Source organism: Plectropomus leopardus, chromosome 10 (assembly GCF_008729295.1).
Source record: "Plectropomus leopardus isolate mb chromosome 10, YSFRI_Pleo_2.0, whole genome shotgun sequence".
Lineage (NCBI taxonomy): Eukaryota > Metazoa > Chordata > Actinopteri > Perciformes > Serranidae > Plectropomus > Plectropomus leopardus.
This window is the reverse complement of record NC_056472.1, coordinates 22,882,403-22,905,849: the sequence shown is the minus strand read 5'-3', so window position 1 is coordinate 22,905,849 and position 23,447 is coordinate 22,882,403. Positions and strand designations below refer to the sequence as shown.

General features: G+C 39.5%; 2 protein-coding genes across 2 annotated transcripts in view; one reads left to right on the top strand and one right to left on the bottom strand.

The window, feature by feature from the left end:
• Window positions 1-23,447, top strand: part of tmtops2b (teleost multiple tissue opsin 2b) — a 37,922-nt gene that overhangs the window by 11,447 nt on the left and 3,028 nt on the right. Inside the window, exons 2-3 of the mRNA XM_042494617.1 lie at window positions 9,466-9,791; window positions 16,356-16,589. Of these exons, the coding sequence (XP_042350551.1) occupies window positions 9,466-9,791; window positions 16,356-16,589 (560 nt within the window). The remainder of the gene's footprint in view (window positions 1-9,465; window positions 9,792-16,355; window positions 16,590-23,447) is intronic.
• The window catches only part of st6gal2a (ST6 beta-galactosamide alpha-2,6-sialyltranferase 2a), a 59,986-nt gene continuing 58,064 nt past the window's right edge, over window positions 21,526-23,447 (bottom strand). Inside the window, exon 7 of the mRNA XM_042494616.1 lies at window positions 21,526-21,939. Within this exon, the coding sequence (XP_042350550.1) occupies window positions 21,692-21,939 (248 nt within the window). The 3' untranslated portion in view covers window positions 21,526-21,691. The remainder of the gene's footprint in view (window positions 21,940-23,447) is intronic.

Here is a 23,447-nt window from a genome sequence, read left to right as displayed (position 1 = left end):
TGCAGTTAATAGTATTTGGCAGTATGGCTCTGTTCTGGGGACCCCCTGCCCTTCCACATGCTTACGTGGAAAGTGTTAAACAGGAACAGCACACGTTCCTGAGGCAGGGAGAGCAGCAGCAGCTAAAAGAAAAGAAAAAATGCAGAGAGAAAGGGAAGAGCAGGTCGGCTAGAGCAGTTTAAATAAGGCAGCGTGAGCGAATTTAGCGAAATAGATGCTTAGAGCCTCGTCAGCTGGCTATCAGGCTTGCATGATATCAGCTGATATCAACAGTAGCAGCACTTGACACCGTGGCCTGCCTAAACTAACGCTATGCTCAATTAGGTTCAACTGTTTTAAATTTACAAAAAAAATACCACAGAGCCTAATTTGCACAACTGTATGCCATCGCTGATCTCTACACAGTGTGTGTTTTTATGATTGTAAACACAAACTAAACAACAAGTACTCCAGTTCAGTGCATATGGAAGAAATGTTCTCTCTTCCAACTTGTGAAATAAAGTAGCTTGGTAAGGTTTCTTGTGCACTGATAACAGAAGCCAAGGGCCACTGACCAGGTTGCCGTATTCGATGCCTTGGAAATAGATTATGACTTTCAATTTACTGTCCACGATTTCACAAAGTGCTGCCCTGTTCCTCACTCAGACAATGATCACGCAGGTGAAGGTGAGGTCAGTTCAAGTCTGTGGCGGTTCGGTGATGACAGGGATGGTAAAGATACCCATGTGAACAACTTGTGAGTCTTCATGTCATCAAGGCTGTTGTAAGACTCTGGAGTTGGTTATGTGAGGATTTAAGTACTGAGCATTGACATTAGAACACCATATCCATATTAAGATATTTACATTAAAAAAAGTCTAGAAGAGTCTAGAAAATAAAATGTCTGCAGATTGACAGAAAATTAAATGACCAATATTTTGTTAAACATTTAGTGTTTTTTGAGGTATTTCAAATAATGTTGAGTTTTTTTGTGTTTTTTTTTTTTCTTTTTTTCCAATTTTAAGTTATTTGGGGATTTTTGACAATTATTTTTCTAAGAAATCTCGTGTTTTGAGGATATTTCTTACTTACTGTTACTAAAAGTAACATTAGTAAGATCTTATCTTTACTTATTTACATAAGTAAAGATCTGAGGTGAAGCGAATATCAGTTTCCCAATCATAATTATGACCTGGAAGACATAAAAGCAATTTATATGCCAGAAACTCATATTTATGATAATTTTATGACGTGAACTTTGCATTCAGATGGATGACACCTGTTATCTCTGCTCTATGACTCATTACTATTCAGAACCTCACCCTCTATGAGGGGTATAAAAGCACACTGGGGACAGGAGCAGGATACAGAGAGAAATGATGATCTTTGGGATAACACTCCTGAGAACGGACACAAATGCTCCGCCCACTCCCGGCAGTGTCTTTCTCAATTTAAGATCATCCACAGACTTCATAACGCCATAATGAAGTTTCAAAAAATCCTTCCAGATGTATTGCCTACTGTGTGACAAATGCCAGTTCTCTGTCCTAAGTTGACTTCACTTTAACATATTCCAAATTTAATCAGATATCTTGCGTAATGGAACTGAGTCTCTGCTCAGTTTTTCCTGCTCAATAAATATCAGCAGCTGCTATCTTGTGCACTAATCGTAGCAAAGAAACTCAATTGAATGCTTTAGGAAAATGCAGAGGTCCCATCTGTCAGATTATGGCTGGATGAAATGGTAAACCATTTTCACATCTACACTCACTGTTAAACAAACTGAAATATTTAAAACAGGATTTGGCACCCCCTTTCTCGCTAATTTGATAACTCAAGTTGTGCAACAACATTGACAGTCCTCTTTGGACACATAATATACAGTCCCTGGGAGAGTTTGGGAGAAGGGGTAGTTGTGCACATGTGTTCTGTTGCTTATGTGTTTGCTCGTCTTATCTTTAACTCCAAAGAGATGAAAAATTTGTAATACTGACTGTTTTAACCACTGCTTTCTCAACCAAAAATGGTTTAACATATAACATGTAATCTTACTTCCTTTTTGATACCAGTGGGAGTTAATAATAATAATAATAATTTTTGGAATTGAACAAAAAAATATAAACCATAAGGAAAAGAATGATCCAAAGATCTAATGCTAAGAGTTGGTCTGCACCACCTCTTGTCCTGCAGTTCACTTTAAAGGTGAATCGTAGCAGTGTGTAGGATTTAATGGCACTTAATCTGCCAATGTGTGCCCATCTTTTTTTCTTTCATGATTCAAGATCCAGATGTTCAGGAGGCTTTTAGCAGGAGCTGAATTACCAACCAGCCAAGTGTGAAGCAGTCAGGATGAGAGTCAGCACCTCTAAGTCTGAGGCCATGGTTCGCTGCCGAAAAATGGTGAATTGCACCATCTGTCTTTAAGTATTGCAGGATTTTGCTCACGAGTGAGGGTAAAATGGAACATTAGATGAATTAGGAGGTGTAATGCATGTCTGCAGTGATGCGGGCGCTTCGACTGTGTGGTGAAGAGGGAGCTGAGCCAGAAGGCAAAGCTTTTGATTTACTAGTCCATCTCCATCCCAGCCCTCTGCTATGGTCATGAGATTTGGGTAGCGACTGAAAGCTAAGTTGTTTATAGAGAACCCCAGGAATGAGTCCTAAAATCTGGAAATTCATTTCAGCACCATGAACTTTGAAGCTTTTGTCTTAAAAAAGGCAGTTGCTAAATGAGACTACAGAATGCCATCACACTTAACTTATTTATAGCCTAATTTTAGTTTTTTTAGGCTTCAAAAATCATGAACGTAGTGCTCATTTGTGGAGATTATGTAGGTATGTATTTACCTGTAAATATAAACATTTTTTATGGAGCTAATTTTCTCCGATGACCCAAAATCCAGTGGAAAAAACCCATGGGCTTTTTTATGAGGGAAACAGGGCAACAATAAGTTCTGGGTTGGCCTACAGAAAAACGTCATGCCTGGGGCACTCTATGGATGTGGGGCAGGGCGTGGAGGCTTGCTTATGGCACCAAATTTACAAGGTTTGACACTGCTGATGCTGAATGTAAACATGTTGTAGGTTGTTAAGCTGTTTGGCTAAGTAAGAGTTGTTATTCTGGAGGAGGAAATCTTAAAGAAAGGGCATAGTGATGAAGGGCCGTCAGTTATTATTAGTCAAGTGAAAGTTCATTACAGTGTGTTACTTCCACACACACACACACACACACCTTAATAGCTCACTCTTTTCAAATTAAAAATCCACCACACATACACAAACCATTTTAGAGTACAACTACGACGAGAGATGTTTTTTCTCTGAACTGAGCTCATTACACTTCTTATGGAAGTCCTATGGTGAAGTTTTCACTGTGTGCTTCAAGGAGAGGATGAGTCAACTGCCTCTCCAACATCCTTTGATCCCATGTAATTAATTCAGGAACATTTCATTTCAAAATGCAAAATGTAGGTGTGATCTACGGCGGCTCAAATCATCGAGGTCAGGCAAGAGATGGGGATTTGAGGAGGAGTTTGCATGCGCTCTGCGCATGAGGTTCCCCACATGCTTAACCAGAGTTCCTACAGCCTGAGGCAATGTAGATGTAAGACCTTCTAAGACTTTTTTAATGCTACTCCGAATTAAGTTTAAGACCAATTTTCTAATAACGAAAACTGAAGAACGACAATATTATTTTGCCCAAATATTGATTGTAACATAAAACATGACTGTTTTTGTCTGTGGAAAATTTAGATTATCTCTATCTATTTTGATTCTCAATCTGCTTGTGAGATTCCACTGCTTGGAAAAATTGTATTTGTTATTATTATCATTATTTATTCATTATTTACCAGTTATTTTGTGATTTTACAATGCAACCTTAGGAAAAAAGATTCATAAAATCCTATTTCCCATGTCATAAGCATAAGAGTTTTGAAAGATTCATTTTTAGTCAATTTAATATCAATTGCAGCCTTTTTTTTTTTTTTTTTTAGATTAATGCATTCAGTGTCTTGCATGTTGGTGTGAATGTGTTTTCTCTGTCTATGTTGTGTTGACCCTGTGATAGTCTGGTACACTGTCCTTGAGATGTACAACACCCCATTCAAACTGTGTAAGATATTAGATGCTCTATACGATGGTAAAACATATGTTTTTAAACCCTTTGCTTTTTATGCTTCAAGTTGTTTGTTTGCCTTGGTTTAGAGCTGCATGTTGTTCTTCTCAGGACATGCAGGATTGAATGCCCTCTAACTCCTCATTTCTCGAATGCCAGATGCTTATATGGTGTATTTTGAACCTTGGGTAATAACAATACAACTTCTTGCTATGTCCAATACAAAGCTGGTATTGTCAGTAGTCCTGCCTTGTTAGGCTGAGCTATAATGTCAATTGTTGGTAAAATCATGATGCCATGAAATAGTATAAAATAAAAAAAGGTCAAGAGCTCCAGAGAAGCAAATACAACAGCAGATGGGTCACAGGGTTGGATTTGAAAAGATCAGGCAGTGAAATGGCCATTTCAGGGAACATTAGTCCTCTATGAAATTGAATTTAGCTGCTCTGAATAATACATTTTATCTGTTCTGACTGATTTATAATGCACAACAAATCCCACAGAAACATGAGACACATGCTGATGCTACTGCGATGACTGCCTCTCCATCACAGTGTGTGTGCACCATGTGGACACCAGTGACATATAGCTGCAATCAGCCACAGATACAGAAGGCAGAAAAACTATGAAACGGAGAAACTCAATACATCTCAAATGCATTCACCTCCATGAATCTGCTCCAATTGTAACTAAGGTTCCATAATTCAAAATCTTTTATCATCTGACACTCAAGTACTAAAACACTGCCACACTGAAGGAAAACAGACTGTAACAAAAACACGTGGTATTAAAAAATACTGATGTGACACTAATGGTAAATTGAATTGAAATGGAGAAGACAAAAACCATTACACATTACACTATGTTCTTACTGGTGTACATCAAACACACGGAAATTTAAAGTGGCTCAAGGATTTTGAGAGTAAACAGGCTTCACGTTATTTCTGCAAATTTTCAATGTCATCCTTCTAGCCTGGAGGTTTGCCTTCTTCACAGCAACAAACAGAAAATGTCTAAAAATCATGTCTGTATACTCTAAAGTGCACTGCCACTAAGTCAAACAGTTACTTCTATAAATATTATGTTGTCTACATTTATGAACGCAGTGTTCCTTTAAGAGCTTGGTTGATGTCAGTCATAGATAAGATGTGATATACTGTATCTTGCATTTAAGCTGTGACATGTTGTAATATATTTATTTGATGATCAAAGGTTGAGGTTTCACTGACTCTTATTGCCAGAGGACAAACAGCCTCAGGCAGAACATCACCCCTAAAGCCTGCTGTAAGGGAGCTCTAATGATCTGCCAGGCATCAGTGTGAAGGGGATCATGCTGTCATTTGTGTGAGTGCATGCCTCTGTCACTCTGCAGCTACGATTGCAAACTATTGGACTAGTTGTAACAGCCAGATTTGTGGTATTACTGCAATGCCAAATAACCCCACAAAGCTGTGCCTTGTTTTTGTTTTGTTGTGATGTACTCGTGTTCAGAGTTGAGCACACATCCATACGAAAGGACTCTAGTAACTAGTAAGGTGCAGATTATGTTGTCTATGTGCTACTGCTCATGTTTGATTAGAGGTTATAGTCCCATGGAGACTTGGCATGTATGATCGTTGTTAATTACTGCAGAATAAACTAAGTGTGGAAATCTCTATCTCATCATCTTTTGACTCTCTGAGCTAATCTGCTGCTCTGAAGCTCCTGCTAACTAGCTCATGCTGCTAACTTTCTGCACCTTCACCTCCCACATGACACCATTAGCCTAATATTCTTTGTGCTCAATTATGAATGCACGCTCATCTCGTGGTTGCAGTTGCAGTTGCATCTCGTGTTTGCAGACTTGTTGAAAAAACTGTTTCATTGACTGTTCTATACTGTCATTAACAGCTCACTCCTCAGTCCTCTTAACCGGCTGGTAGGGGTCTCAAGTGCTGAACAAACTTAAAAAGTAAAAGGTGTGTCTGGCAATCAGCTCAGCTCAAGGTCTGTTCCAGGTTACATTTTAGCCTTTTAGCTCAGTAGCTAACATCCATGGAAAAGTTTGGTCTCATTGTGAACTGAAGCATCTGCTGATTCCATACCCGATATGTTATGATTCACAACAGTTAAGCAGAAAACGAGAAATGTCAATTACAGATGTTATTATCTTTGCTGACACATTATAAGACGAGTGCTTTGAAAATGTTTAATTTGTGCCATAGACTTGAAAGGGATAGTTTGGATTTTTTGAAGTTTGGCTGTATGAGGTATCCATAGTCAGTGTTTTACCTACGGGAGATGTCATTTGGCACTCTAAACAATTTGGAGAAGCAGACAGCTAAGCAATATACTGCTGTGGATGGGGGGTCGCATCAAAACATATTTTAGCCACTTATAGAGGGAGGTAGAGGAGGGGTCATACCGGACATTGTTTTTGAGGATTGTCTCCATATAGCCTGTCTACTCTGGTTACATCTTAACAGTGTAACCTGCAAATTGTCTCCTCTTCATTCCTCTACTGCCATACATACATACTGAACACACAGCCTGCTCTGTACTCCCTGTACCTCGCCCACATGCCCCCAGACACCTTTAGTTGAGGAATGCACTCCAAAGTACAGAGTGCACTTTTCTACTTTCAGTTTGCAGATCAACACATCGATGGTTAGCACAACTCTGCCTCTGCACGTGAACATCTTCCTCTGTATATTTTATGGGATCAAGACGTGCTACATACATTGATGTACATATAAATTGACGCAACACTGTAACGTGGTCAGCCTGTGTTGCATTTAGGATTGCTAATCCGCTTTTAAATGATAGGATATGCTGTTTTTTCTTAAGCACTACATCCAAATGAAGTCCTGCATTAAGTGACTTTGACTTTGACTTCCCAGTGGAGTTTTGCCTTCAAACCAGCAGAGTCGTGAAAGCAGTATGACTCAAGGGCAGAGACACTACTGGCATACAATATCAGTGTACAGGCTAACCCCAGGTTAGTTCGTGTACTCTGCCTCTTTGGGACTCCCTGAGAATGAGAATTGACGCTGCGAGTCAGCACAGAATCAGAAATTTGGAAAGACAGCATTTCCTAATCAGTAGTCAGAATCATACTCCATGGATGTGGTACATGTTCATGCACAGGGTCCTGGGCTTTACTGGAATCATTATTTTCACTGAGTTAAAAGAACATTTTGAGGTTGTCGTCTTCTGATTTCATCATGTCATCCTTGATGATTTACAACCCTCGATGACACCGCAAAATGATTTTTAGCTTGCTTGTCTTACAACACTGCTTTCAGGGTTCAAAGTGAGCTCAGATGCACAGTAAGTACAAGATGACAAGTGATGTTTCCCAGAATACATGAGGTGTCAATGTGTAGGAAAACGAAACAAAGCGCGCATAAACAAAGGACTTGCTGCATATTTTTATCTACAACGATACAATCGCAACTACAGAATAGACAGTTTGAAGAGAATGTTACAGCCGATAAATGGATGTATTTGGCAGTGATGAGCTATATTTGATTAATTACTCCATGATTAAATAATAAGTGAAGTGGCAATGAAGGCCTCAGTATGCCTCAGGTGAAGAGTATCGCGTGTTGAGGGGTTTTGTTTGTGAAAGCAGTCAGTATGACTCGAGGGCAGAGACACTACTTGCACACAGTGTCAGTTTGCAAGCTTACCTCCAGGTTACTTAGTTTTGTCACCTGATGATAATTCCATCATCTACATCCTTCAACTTTAGAAACAAACAAAATAAAGACTCATTTCCATTGCACAAAAAACCCCACTAACACCCATTAACATTTGGGTTATTAAGGTGTGCAATCTGAATCACACCCGTGTCAAATGACGGTGCAGTAGTCATTCTTATTTATCGCCTCCGGCTCTGATCAGCATTGATGGAAACAAAACACCTGAGTGACCTGGGTCAAAGTTAGCCACTTTAACAGCATGATGCCACCACCAAATACTGTCTGTCTCCACCTAAGCAGCAAACATCAATCCAAATTAGTCTGCACTGAGTTTGAAAGAGAGACTGAATAAGTAGGAGAAATGTAAAGAGAAGTTAACCACCGGAAAGTTTCCACATGCCTACATCCATACGGCTTTGTACTGTTAACCTGTTTGATGGCCTGTCTGTGACTCGGAGCATGACACACCAAAAAAAAAAAAAACCCAAAAAACACAGACACACACACAGACACATACACACACACAAACACACACAGAAAGGCATACTCATCTGCTGCAGTCTGGCGGTGAGAAAGCAGTCTACAGCCTTTTTTATTTTTAGGGTTTACCCGTGTTAACAAGTTATATCCATGGTCAAGAAAAGTAAGTAAGAGCATGCTCACAGACATTCTCATTCTTGATTTACTTAAGTTGAGCCTTTAGGAAACTGCGGGAACTTCTGAAAGTCTTTGGCAAATATGCAATTATGCTTTTAAGAAGTCTTTTATTCTAGGTATAACCAGCAGGCCCAAGTTGAATTTGTGCCTGCAGGATTCAAACAACACCTCCACCGATTTTCCAGAGATTAAAAAGAAAAAAAGATATCTTCAATGTAAACTGTCCCTTCACATTACAAGCAAAATAGTGTTCAGCTTAATTTTGCATTTCTGTCTGGGTCTGGTAATAAGTATTTTAAAGAAGTATTTCACTGCTAGAAAGATGGTCTTTTCACAAAACTAGGTTGTCAGCTGCGATGTTAACTCAAGCACATGGTGGGATTACGCTGCATGTGGTTATGTTTAGGCAACAATAGCACATAACAACCAACGCCGGTACTTCGACAAACACACATGCTTCCACGGAGGATTAGGATTAGGGCAAGGAGCCACAATGTGAGGTGTAGAAAAAATCCAAATTCAGGCGGAAAGCAAACTTTACGCTGTCACAGGTTCCATCTGGCCCATTTGCAAATCAGGCTGCTGCGGCAGGTGCTGTCCTTGGTTTACTACTTTGGGACAGACTTTCTTTCTCAATAATTATTGGATTGATTGTTATGAAACTGTTGGATCCTAGTTACTTTGGTGATCCCCTCACTTTCCCTCTAGGGCCACCAGCAGGTATAGGTTTTTACTTATCTAGTGAAATATCTCAAAATTTATTATGTGGTTTGGCAAAATTTCTTCTGCCTTCCTCTATTATAAAAATCCTACTTTTACTCTGGAGATACTCTGACATTTCCTCTTGTGCCACCACCACCACAAGGTTTACATTTGTGGTTTGTAGGGACATAACTTGACACCTTTTGATGGATTGTCAGAAAATCTGGTACACACACTCATGCTCCCCTCAGGGTAACAACACAATTTGCTCCCAAATATATGGTCTTGCTGCTCACTCTCACCCCTCCTTCGCTCTGTCTTTCTCAGGTATTGTGTCACTGATCTCTCTGGTGATCCTCTCCTACGACCGCTACAGCACTCTGACTGTATACAACAAGCGTGGACCAGACTACCGCAAGCCCCTGCTGGCTGTCGGGGGCTCTTGGCTGTACTCCCTATTCTGGACAGTGCCCCCTCTGCTGGGCTGGAGCAGCTATGGCATAGAGGGGGCAGGAACCAGCTGCTCCGTGTCCTGGACGCTTCAGACGGCCCAGTCGCATGCCTACATCATCTGCCTCTTCACTTTCTGCCTGGGTCTGCCCATCCTGGTGATGATCTACTGCTATAGCCGGCTGTTATGGGCAGTCAAACAGGTAGAGAGACATCAAAGTGTGTGTGTAATGTTTGTGCTGTTTTGTCTTTGTGTCTGATGTTAAAAGCAAAACCAAAAATTGCGTAAATTTGTCCTCCATCAAAATCTACCCCTTGAGTAGTAAACACTGTGGGCTTCAAAGGAGGCTGAAAATAGTTTGTGGTTTGCCAGCAGCTTAATTTAAAACCAACTCCAATGCCATCCACCTCAAAAGCTGAAAAACGTTACAAAACATCCATGGAAGCCAAAGACAAAACGCATGCTCAGTCAACAGTCCCTTCAAAACACAGGTGGATTTCAATGCCTAGTGAAGTGCACTGCAGGTGAAGGACCCCATTTATGTTCAAAGAAGCAGAATTATAAAACACAATCTTTAATATATTTCATACAGGCTTCACCCTTTGGAAGAGCTCCATGGGTCTGTGTAGTACAAGCCAAGGAATGAGCCTTCTCTTTGTTCCTCTTAGGGACCAGAAAATAAAAAGCAAGGTTCCCCCGTGCTCTGCCAGGACCAAAGAGATAGCTCCTTTCTGTACAAGCTATTGTATTTTGCCAGAAGGAGCATCTACTCCCTCCTGGGATGATGTGTGTCTCTCGCACCGCAGTGAATGAAGGGGAGATATTCTGAAGTAGAAGCACACCCTCGGCATACATTAGACTTTGCTCCATTCTTTGAGTCTGACTGCATAGCTGACTGTTAAACACACCTGATAAAGTCATGTCATAGCCTCTAAGTAGGAACTAGCCGAAATGCGCTCGTCTGACAATGAATTGTTCTTTATACGGTGGAAACAGCTCATATTGATGAAGAAGCTTTAGACAAAATCATTCCTATGGATGGATGGATGGATAGATGGATAATCCTGAAGAAAATTTAGGTGCCAGTAACTTATTACATAATGCAAACAAAAAGAAACACAAATTCACAAGGGACAGAGACTATAAGCATAAGAATAAAAGTATAAGAATAAAAACAGACAGCATTAAAGTGAGAGATGTTGCTAAAGTTAATACGCTTATGAGGGTAGTGCGAATTTAGGTGGTTTATGGTGCAGGTATTGCATTATAAAAATTTCAATGGAAGAGCAGTGCAGGAATACAGAATAATATGCTGCGGATAATGTTAAATGAAGGTTGTAACAGCAGTCATGCAGTGAGATGGCCATCCCAAATTTTTGACACTGTCAGATATTTGGGATGTAAGACCACCGATTTAGAGCTACGACCAAAGATATCGCCACGTTTCTTTCACATTGGTCATCTTTCATCAGGGACAGCCGAAAATCGCACAGAGTATACCAGACTTAAGAGGTTTCCACTGTTTTACATGTGTTGATAGAGGTCTGAACCCTTCAGACTTTTCTCTTCTCCATGCCTATGGAGGACGTTGTGCCAAAAATTCTCACTGTGCTTTACCAAATATCATGCGCATTTCAAGTATTTATATCAGTGCCTGGTGCACTGAAGTTTTGGGGAGAGATTTTATCTGCTTTAAATAAGTTAAATCCTTTGCTCTCTCAGGGTTTCTCACTGTTTATTCCTGAGAGTAGAAGGGGTCAGCGGGGCAGGAGGATTATCACAGCGTTACGCCTCGGAGAGATCAGCTGCTGTGACAAAGCCTCAAGCCACTCAAACATCTTGTTTCTTTAGTCGCTTTAATCCGATATTTTTGTAAAGCACTTTGGACGTCCGTTTTTAAAGAGGTATAGTAAGTAAGTTAATATTATTAGAGATGATTGTAAAGTACACCAACACAAAAATAAACAACCTCTGACCCTGAGGAGGAGAAGGAACTGTTGGTGATTTCGAGCTCCACAGGAGCACGTCTCAGGTCTCAAGGATGTTCCCTTTGCCAGGTTCCCTCCAGTGGTCCGTCTTATCCTCTGACTGCTGGGTGGCTCTTTCCAAAACAAATCACATTCTCTGTTTGAAACAACCTTCTGGTATCAATAAGCGGCTTTCACAAAGTGCCCTTCACCTATAATTACCTCTGTGTCTCACATTAGTTGAATTGGATGCAGCTCAGTTTCATTTCCTGTGTTCAACACGTCTTGAACAACCTGTGCAATCCTAGAAAATGTGCACCACTAATCCTTCATCAGACCTAATAGTTTCACATCACATTGGCTCACAGAGTGTATTCGAGCAATTAGCACCGAAGTTCAAATACTCCAGCAACCCATTCAAAGATTAATGAATCAAGTTATTAATCTTAAATTGCACAATTATTCTCAAGAGGCAAAATAATCAGTGACAGGAAATTGGAAGAGCGCCATTGGCCATATGCACCTGCTGTTTTCAGCCGACATTCACACACTGTGTTATGAAACAACCTGTTGACTTAGCAAATGGTTTCATTTTCGGATGACGTCAAGAAGCCGCCCTATCTGAGCAGCTGTCAATCCAAACTAAACAGAGCCGATCACAAAACAAACACGACGAAAAGCAGTTTCTTTATATAAGATTAAAAATATCAGACATATCATGGCATGGCAGGGAAATGATGGCATTCAACCAGAGCATTCATGTTACAAGGGAGAGGAGTGAAATTATATGTTCATCTAGAAGTTAATTGGACTTCTCTTGCATGAGTAACTATCTCGCTCTATTGAAGTAATCACATCCATGAGCAGAGCTGAGCTCCAGCTGGCTCGAGCCCAGTTAAGTCCCTGGTGGTTGTTAAAACCGAGGATCATTTGCATTAAGTGTGCGGGAGTCTTATATAAAGTTGTGAGAAAGTACTTGGCTCAGTGGGCTGTGCAGAGTTTCTGAGTGTGTCAGGTAAAAACTCCCCCACTTTGTTCTGACTTGTTTTAATTCATCGCTATAACAAAAGAGTAAGAGAGGGTCTAAAAATACAGAAAAGCCACCTATTTGCAAAGAGTGACGTTAAGATAACTGTAATTGGAGTAGGAGGAAGATGTAGCCAGATGAATCCTCCAATAAATACATATCAAGAGACAAGTAGTTAAAGTAGATTCTATAAATTTGTTTACTGATGAATCAGTAGGTGGAAAGAATGTAATTATTTTGCTGTGATCTCTGTTTTTTGGTTTGTTTGTTTTTTGCACATTCAGGGGGGCTTAAAAGCTCCAGGTTCACTGTTTGTAAATTAGTTTTGGTAATTTGATTAATTTCAAAAATCTAATAGAATTTGCACCACCAAAGCAGCAGCCGGTCTGTTCTCACTCCCATCGTCAAATACTGCTGCTTTGTCAGTGATCTCGGGGTCACACTCTGATGCACGAAGTGGTGGTACGATACACACTTGGTGGCAGCAGTTTGTACAGCTTGTTCTCATTTGGCTCTAGTTTTCAAATGCAAACTACTGCAGGATAGACGCTTTTCTAAAAAATCTGGCTTTTATCCAATGGCTGTTAAGAAAGACGTGGAGGCTGTCATGGGGGCGCCTTGTTTCATATCAATCAAACTGCATACATGTGGAGTAGATTGGCTGAAATGTGCTACCTCACACATTCAATTATCAAAACACATGTGCTCTTTGGATGCAAGCAACATGTGAGACCAAAAAAGGAGAGGTTAGACTCTGTGCTTTACTTTGTAATCATTAATCATAACCAACAAAAATTTACCAAGGCACACTGCTTTGCAGCAAATTTAAAAAAGCCTTTCACAAATGGGCTTCCAGCACCTATGTGTTTCAACTCACAGTCTTCATTAGTGCAGACAAAATCAAGGAGCGGCTCACAGATATACTGAGGCGGGCGTCAGCTGCCAGGCAATCAGAGTAGCTCTGGATAATCGTCACTTAACAAATAATGAAGTGAACGTGTACACAATCAGGTCAGATCTAACAAAGCAGCAATGTCTTCAAGACCAGTCAGTGAATCTAAATAATCAATCAACATGAGACACAATATCATAGGAGTAGATAGATCGATAGGTCGTTAGATAGATAGGTATTTATGTATGTATGTATCATGTTACAGTGTACATGATTCCATCACAACACAGAAAATGTACAGATATGGAGCACAGTCCAGCCCCTCACTCAGGCCTGAGCTCGTGGTGGCCCTTAACTTAAAGATCTAAAATGTTTCTCTTTGTGACTGTTTCTTTAGTCAGTCTCCCCCTCTTTAAGGCATTTCTGTGACATCTATACATAATGCTTTGAGTGCAAACACGTGGCTCAAGTGGGAGTTAATCTGTCGCCATCCTGTGTGCTACGGCCAACAGGGAAAATTGTGAGTCACCACAAGGTCACAAGCTATAAGATGGAACCATGAAGAAAAGGAAATGCAGCTACTACAAAGAGTGAGAAACTACACTGACTAAAAATTTTAATGCAACATTTTTATTCTCGCCTCCATTTTTCACAGGTTGAAATTTATCTTGAAAATCTTGGGGGTGACACAACAGAACAAAAGCCAAAACTGCGTTTCAGGAATTCTCCAATGCTGTTGAAGTACTGAACAAAAAACACATTTTGTTTTTGCTCCCTTTTTTCACACATTTAAGTTAAAGATTAAAACTTTTATATGCACCCAATAGATACATTTCTCTCAAATTTTGGACACAAATTTATTAGAATCCATGTTTGTGAGCACTTCTCAATTTTCCAAGATAATCCTTTCTTCAGACAGGTGTGGTATATCAAGATGATGATTAAAAAGCATCACTACTACACAGGCGTATTTTGAGATGGTCACAATAAAAAATCAGTCTAAAATGTGCAGCTTGATCAAACAACATGATGCCCCAGATGTTGAAAGTTTTGAGGAGGGCCTGCTGTTGGCCTGCTGACTGTAGGAATATCCGCCATAGCTGTTGCCCATTAATCAGATGTTTATTTCACTGCCATAAGCTGCAGTGCCGTTTCTGTGAATTTGGCATCACTTTCAAAAAACCTCACAACCGTACAAGTCGGACAAACTGTGTCAAGTCCAGACCTTGGTGAAGACACAGATGAGCTACACATGGTCAGCAAGCATGAGGGTGGTTGGATGTACTGTCAAATTAACACAAATGATACTTCCGGAGATGGTTTATGGTGGTGAAATGAACATTCAGTTGACGGGCAACAGCTCTGGTGGACATTCTTGTCATCAATATGCCGATGGCGACTTAGGACATCTGAAGCATTGTGTTGATATGACTTCACATTTAGAGTGGCCTTTTGCTGTGACCATCCCAAAGCACATCCGTGTAGTAATGATGGTGTTTAATTATCTTGACATTGACGTATGGAAAATTGAAAAGTGCTAACTACACATATTTTAACAAATTTATTTGTGACTAAAATTTGACAGAAATGTATCTATTGAGCATGAAAAACGTTATGATTCTTTCAGCGATGTTCAATACTATGACATTTTTATGTCTTTCTGAGTTTTTAGAATGACATACTATGATATTCTTATGATATTATTGACAAACTTGACTATGACTTCTTTATGTTTGTTTTTTTAAACAACATATTACACCATGATATTTTGTGATTTTTTTTGAATGACATACTTTTTTAAGTATGTAAGTAAGTTTTTAACTTAAACCTGAAAAATATGGAAGCTTAAAAAGTGTTGCATTTAAATTTTGGTTCAGTATACTTATAAATGATAGAAGATGATGGAAGGCTACTGTCAGTTTTTTTTGGAAAACATGCCAGAGTTTTGGGGTATTTTTTTCAGTTTCACGTGGCGGGCGATTGGGGGTATGATGTGAAGCAACACAGTGCGTGCTTGAAAGAATATACATGTTTGCTTTTGTTTTTTAAATTAGTCTTTGTATCAACATTTTTAGACTACCTCTCAGTATTGGTAATGTGTCCCATTGGTAATGTGTAATGTGTACACTTTTTGTCCCACAGTTGGTTTGCTGGGGTCTGGTTGAGCTGTTCCAGAAGGCCTGTGTGTCAACATCTAATTTTGATACATTTATTGCTGTCATACTCACATGAAGCATGTTCCTATATAAAGATTTGTTTAATTAAATCTGACATACACAAAACCTGGGGCCAAGTGGAATTACACCAGCATATGCTGGACTTAATGGGAAGTGATGCTATGCATATAATACAAATTAATAACACCACTTTTTAAATGGATTTTCTACTAACTGAACAGCCAGTGCTTTCCATTGTCACTATTTAATTCAATTTCTCTAAACTCCAATTTTCCTTTTTTTTCCCAAGCAGTTACAATTAGTTTTAGATAACAATATTCCGGTCAGTTCTTTTTATTTTTCATCACTTTTGTTATTTTTGCATGATACAGGGAAGTAAAAAGCAAAATTAAAACCATTCATAATCGAAGCCTGTCTGGGAAAACAAATTAATTACAACTTTTTTTTATATTTTGTCTCCAGAATAAGCAAAACAATTAGGGCAATCTTGTCAGAACATCTCTGAATGCACAAACAATTAAGTCTTTCAAACTAAAGTGAAATTAAAAGAAAACATTTTCATTTGAAGTTGGAAATGAATACAAGCTGTCACGCTTTGACTACAAGTCTTTCAGATGAAGTGAGCACAAGATCCAAACTCTGAAAAGATCTCAGGTTGATCGTTTTGCTCTCGCTTTAACGCTTCTCTGACTTTCATCCGCAGGTGGGTAAAATCCGAAAGACTGCAGCCCGGAAGAGAGAGTACCACATACTGTTTATGGTTCTGACCACGGCGGGCTGCTACATGTTGTGCTGGATGCCTTACGGCGTCGTGGCCATGATGGCAACGTTCGGCCCACCTAACATCATAAGCCCTGTGGCCAGCGTGGTGCCGTCACTGCTGGCCAAAAGCAGCACTGTCATCAACCCTCTCATCTATATTCTCATGAATAAACAGGTGAGCCGGCAACAGGACAGTTTGACATGTACAACAGCTTTATTTACACAGTAAAAAAAGACAGTTTACAACAGCTGAAATCATACAAATGGTCTATTTAAATATCAGTTCAAGTGTAAGAAGAGAATTCACTGACAAACCAAAGTCAAGGGGAACACCCTAAGGCTGTTAGGAGTGAAACTAGACCTTCACTCTATTTTATGTTCAGTTGTGGATGGTTTTTTTCTCTTCCTCATTTCAGGAAGTTGCAGGAGGGACATGTACAAAAAAAAAAAACTTAAAATGTTAAACAATCTTTTAGAGGCAGTGTGGTGCAAAAATCCCCACATTACTGAGTAAAAACAAGACATGAAAAATAGGCCTTGAGTTTAAAGAGCTGAGACAAAGAGGCTGAGGGGGCAAAACATAAACAACGTCCGCAAATATGTTTTCTCATCTCAACATATTTCAGCATAATGACCGTTATTTAACCCTGTCAATAAAACTGTTGTCTCAAAGGATTAAAAAATCAATTATATTCCACCTTAAGCATCCCATAGGGAACCACTAGCACCTCAGAAGTCCTGCTATTATTCTGAGTCCTCAACCCACCCTGCTAAGACATAATTATAAATGAATTTGGCACAATATTAAGATGCAAAGATGAAGGTGCCAGAATACATTGCACTGAAACAAGTGCTCCCAGGGAACCAAAAAATAGCTTCACCGCAGGTGGATGCAATTTCCCTGTCAACATGCATGCACTAAAATCAGCAAAATACCACTTACCAAAAAAAAAAAAATAAAAAATAAAAAATTATATAGCACAATCGGCTCTCACAACATTAATGACAATGGTGTCTACTTGCAGCACGGTACAGCACAGACAGTTTAAGACTCTTAGCCCTGATCCTGATTTGCATGCTCTGTGCATTGGAAAGTAATCAAAGTTATTAGAAATATACATGTACAATATGTTCAGAGTTTTTGCACCTTTCAGTGTGTTTACAATCACAAGCAATAAAACATCTGTTCATTTTATCTCAACTGAGAAACATAAAACCTACAGCAGGGCTAAAAACCTGCATGAATCAAAATGAATGGTAAATCTCCTTAAGCTTCACAAATGGTTTGTTCAGGCTGTTTTTTTAAACCTCCAACAGTTGCTCACTTCATCGACTTCCTCATCCCAACTATCTTGTAGTATGACATGCCAAACAATCCATCTGAAACTGGGGCTGGGTATCAAACCTCTACTTATACTATTTGCATTTAAAATGCAGCCACATAGCAACGAGTATTTAAAACTGTTGAGTAGAGCTGGGCAATATGACCATATACTAACCAAGAGACCATCAATTTTCAGAGATATTTCTGTACAGTTTCTACAGATGCAGCAGCAAATCAATGACAACAACTGCTTTGTGGTAATATTAGATTTATAGAATTTTGCATCAATGTGATGAAATACCTGTATGTAATTCACTGAATTAGTCATTCCCATCTGGTTAATTTAACTGTACATACACTCAGTTTCCAGTTTAGGTCCATTTAACAAGAAGTAATGCTGCCTGAAGCAACAGCTCTGCAATATTTCCTATAAATCATGAAAGTCTGTTTAAGAGAGATGTTGATTCGATTGTATGGTCATTTTAGAGGCTGTAGTTTCTGGTGCTATTGAGTTATGCATCATTGTAGTGTTGTATCGGAAAAGTGTAATATTTTGTCCATTCTTACTTATTTGTAAGGGGAGCGATTATGTTTTTTTTTTTCTGACTTTCTGCAATTTATATAATTTTATAATGAAGGATGTTAATATGAAATGCACAAAAAGTTTCAAATGATGTGAAAATATATAAAAGTAATCCCTGTGAGCAAAACCCTTGCTTCAGACCGTTTTGAATACTCTGTTTACATGACGTACCCTACTCTGCTACATGTAGCTACATGCTAACGTCAGGGGAAAAAAGTAAACTTGGTGGCCGATGTTTTTATTTTTCTCCCCGATTTTGGATCATATTCCTGCTGTGACATGTCGGTTGTGTTTAAAAGCTTTTATTGATCATTTTGAACAGGAGAAAGTGCTGCTATATGTAGTATGTGGTGGACTGCTACATGTAGCTATATGCAAGGGTTGAGGGAACATGTACTTTACGGCTTATGTTCATTTCTCTCCGACTTTGAATCATTTTCCTGCTGTAATATGTCCTGCTGTGTGAAGAAGATTTTATTTGTGATTTCTAATGCAGCTATACACAGTAATTTCCCAGCTAAATGTAGCTACATGCTAACAGGGAAACAGGTAAAAATGGACACCAACATTGTTAATTTCTCCCAGATTTGAGATATTATTCTGCTGTAACGTGTCTAGTTATGTATTGAGGCTTCTATTTGAGATTTTTAACATGATAAAGTGCCACCATACAGTCATTCCCAAGCTGACATGGACTGCTGCATGTAGCTGCATGCTAAAGTCTGGGAAGCCTTGTTGTGGATGGTGCAAATTTATCCCTGATTTTGGATCATACCCATTACTGCTGAAACATATCTGACTGTGTTAAGCTCTTATTACAGCTAAGCTTTTATTCCCAGGTGCAAATAGACAGCTACATGTAGCTACATACTGGTATGATACCAGGAAAACAAGCAAACTTGGTTGCAGATGTTGCAAATTTCTCCCTGATTTTGGAACATATTTCTGCTGGAACATATCCGGTTGTGTTTAGAAGCTTTTTTGTGATTTTTAATGTCAAGTTACGCTATTTTCCATTACAATCATTCCCCGACAGCATGTACACTGCTACATGTAGCTACATGCTAACGTCAAGGAAACTTCCCGTCAGAGAGCCCTTTAAGCAAACTTCCCCCATGTGCAGTGAGATACAGAAGGCCCTGAAATGCTGACCAATCAGAGCAGACTGTGCTTTTTCGGGAAGTGATGGGAGTTAAAGAGACAGGTGCGAAAATGGAGCGTTTCAGACAGTGGGAGAAGACAGGTGTTCCAGCTCAGACAATATTAGGAATATGAAGTGGGTTTTTTTTTTCAACATTTGAGTATGTAAACATGTTCTAATAGATACTTAAAATACAAGTATGAACCTGAAAATAAGCCTATAATAGGTTCTCTTTCAATTAATTTATATTTACTTAGTAGACTTAGTTTTAGCAAAATGTACCTAATAATAGTCTCTCGACAGAATTTCCAGAAAATGTACTTTATCAAGATATACAGTATATTAATGTTGCAATATAAAACACCATCAGTTTTTTTAATCTATATTACTCACCCCGACTGTCAAAAAGTGGCGCAAAATACGCAAAAGAATTAGTTTTTTTGGTAAAAATGAAATGAAATTGTTTTGTTTTTTTGTTATCAGCACAGTAATTTTACACATTTTAGGTGATACCCAGCCCTACTAAACAATAACTTAATGTTAAGCCCCAGAATCATCTACTACATACAACTACTTCAAAACCGTCTAATTCAACATATGTCAGACACGTTTTCACATCTTATATCAAACCACAACCAATGGCACAGAACATTTTGTAGATTAGAACACTTAGCAATAAAAATCTCTGTTATAGGCAAGATTTTTCTGACGTCTGTGGCAAAAATCACAACCGAATATCAACTCCAGGCTGAACTAATACCTCTTTTGTAATCGACTCCACTCTAAGCTGCGGACGGGTACACACCAACATTAGAGGATACAGGAAGTATGAGACATTAATAGCTGTAGGAAATGGGCTTGGTGCTTGTTACATGACAAAGAAATAACCCTGCACAGACGCAGAACATACTGCAGTGGTGAGCTCCGGGAAGAGTTTGGCCGTAACACGTAGTGGTAAAATTACATTCAATAAAGAGTGAATTGACCGTCAAAAACAGGGGCTGGTGATTGCTGAGGCAGAGCTAAGAATCCCCTGATACAGCTCACTTCAGCAATATCGACTGCTCCGCACCTCTCGCGGCAATTAAGCTCCATGTTACTGCAGTCCTGCCACAGTATGTACTGCATGTACCTGAACAGTCACAAGGCAACCCGAGGAAAGTGTTCAGCTGACCACTAGGCACAGGGTTACGGCTGTTCTGAGCACCGGTTTGTTCTAAAGATCCATTTTGGCCCCATTTACTTTGATTTAATTACGCCATCCGTAAAAAATGTTCCTAACCGTAGGATGACTCAAAAAAAAAAAAAGGGGACAACCAGTGCCCCTTTTCCTGTGAGTTATTAACTGAGAGGCTTCTTGACAACTGAATGAGAAATCATCCTAAATGTGTGGATGAGGATCGACAGACTGGCGGTAGTGAGCTGGCAAGATGGCATGCGCAGGAGAGTAATTTAAGCCTGACAACATCAGTAGTGTGAAATAAACCCCTTGTGACAACACCAAACAACTTCTGATCTCACAAGAAGATATCAGAGGAATGTCAAACAGCAACACCTGCTGCGGAGCGATGAAACGCACAGTAATGTGACTGCTCGACTTCATCTGTGTGGAAAACTGTCTTTTACACTGTGCGTTCTTCTGCACGAGTTGCTGCTCTGTGTGTGTGAGAATGTGTGTATATTTTTGAGTGTGTTGCATTTATGACATTCAGCATGGATGACTTCTTTGCTTATTCACAACCCTTTGGACCAGTAAAAAAGGCGAAAAATAAAAAGTCACAAATATTCCCCCGTTACAAACAGTGGCATTTCCTTGAAGTGTAGGACCACCCATACTTATCAAAAAACACAGAGTTTACACCATGGAAATACACCCAGTTATTGAAAATTCACTTGTCTATCTAAAAACAGAGATCTGTTGCTACCCTAGTCAGCTCCACAGCTAACGTGGCTCAGCTAAAGCAGAGAGAAACGTCTTTTTCAGCTCCATGTGGGAGACTCTTCCCACCAGTCTCTGGTAAACCATCGTAATAAAGACAAGCTCTTCCAGAAGCCTCCACGCTGATCCCTTCCTGGAGGGCTATGGCTTATGTTCTTCATGGGTCTAATTGGAAACCTGTAAGCTCCAGCCTCCTTGTCTCCAGTGGCTTTATTGCACCTCTCCCTTACTCAGCCAGAAAAGGCCGGAGTGAGTGTGTGTGTTCAGGCTCAGAGGTTCAGTTTCATATCTCAGATGTCACAGTTGACGGTGCTGAAGCCCGGAAGAGTGACCCGTCCCTTCCTCCGGAGGTCACTCTCGGTGCCCGTGTTGATCCGCTGGATGAGGCTCTTCTCGAACAGGAGGGGATGGTAGGCACCCAGTGTACAGGCAACATCATAATAACGCTCATGGTAGTGGCACAGGTCCGTCTGCCTCATGGAGGGAATGAACTCGTAGACATGCACCTGCTCGCATAGCGCCATCATCAGGAGGATGCCTGCAATGGCAACAGAGAAAAAGAGAGAGAAGTTCAGGTATCCATATTCACAAATACTTAAAAAGCTCTTCATAATCACAACTGCAACCAGTTTAAGGTAAAAAAGGTACAATGGTGAATCTTGTAACATCAGTAAATCAACACCACATTAAACTCTGAAAGCCAAATCATAAGCTGTCATCTTTTTAAGGCCTTTAAATTGCATGTTTGGTTTTTTTAACTTTGATTTCTTTCCAAAACATGGAGGAAAAACTTCATGAGCAACTTGGCAAAAAATGTCAAACCCAAATTGCAAAACATTGTTAAAGGGTGACAAAAAAAGCTCTCAAAATTACCTAGGGGGATTATTAGATATTATCAAAAAAGGGAAAATGTCCAGAAAACTACATTAATCATAGAATGATTTATTTACAGGTATGTTACAGAAAATAATAGCTTTTATCACAATGTTGAGGTCATTTTCTTGTTGTTTTTGCTTTTTTACCGTTTTTGCACTTTTTTAGGAAATTTTCTTTTAACTTTTGCTAATATCTCACTCATTTTTGGGCTACTTCCTAAGTTGCTTATCACCCTTTTCTCATGATTTTGACAGAAATCAAGCCAATTTGTTTAGGTTTCAAATGGTTAATGATGCTGTCTTTTCACAATCACAGTTTTACACATTTGCACCTGAAAGTTTGGAGCAGATTTTGTGGAGCACTCAGAAGTTAATAAAATAGTTTGACATTGTGGGATATTGTGTCTTCGTGTTAGATTGAGAAGATCAATACCATTCGCAGACAGCATCTGCGCTTCAGTTTGCCTGGGTCCAGACATTTGTATCTGCCTGCTCCACAGAGTTGACTGATTCGTCTTGCACCGTGACATCAACAGCGATTTTTTTGTTAAATTTAAAAAACAACAACAACCAATCAGAGCTGTGGGGTGATTTGAATAGCTAATCAGCCTCATGTAAAGCAGTACAAGCATCTAAAGTTGTCAAAGTGTTTTGAAGACGCTGTAAAGCAATGTGCCAGAACCAATAAGGAGTAATAACAACAATGGCAAGCGCTATAAACAAGACAGATGCTGCTATCAAAGCTGTTCTGAATTCAAGCATGTTTTCAATATTGTTTAAATTTAAGTTTGTATTACTTCACTCCACTCTTAAAACCCTAGTAAAAAAAGTATGTTGGCACCACTACGCATCAGTGGGGAGTCAAAATGATGTTGGATTCAGGCAGATGAGCTGGTCTCTAGTGATTGGTCACAGAAAATGGAATCTCCACCACTCACGGAAATCACGGTGGATGTCAAAATGAAGGTGAAGATGGAAACAAAGAGTAATGTGTTGACAATTAAAGCAGACGTTCAATATAAAGCTACAGCCTGCAGCTGATTAGCGTAGCTTAGCATTAGCATAACTGCTTGCCTTGTTCTGTCCAAAGGTAACAAAATCCTTCTACAGGCACCTCTAAAGCTCACCGAGTATGACACATCATGTCTGTAATACTAACAAAAACAAGTGT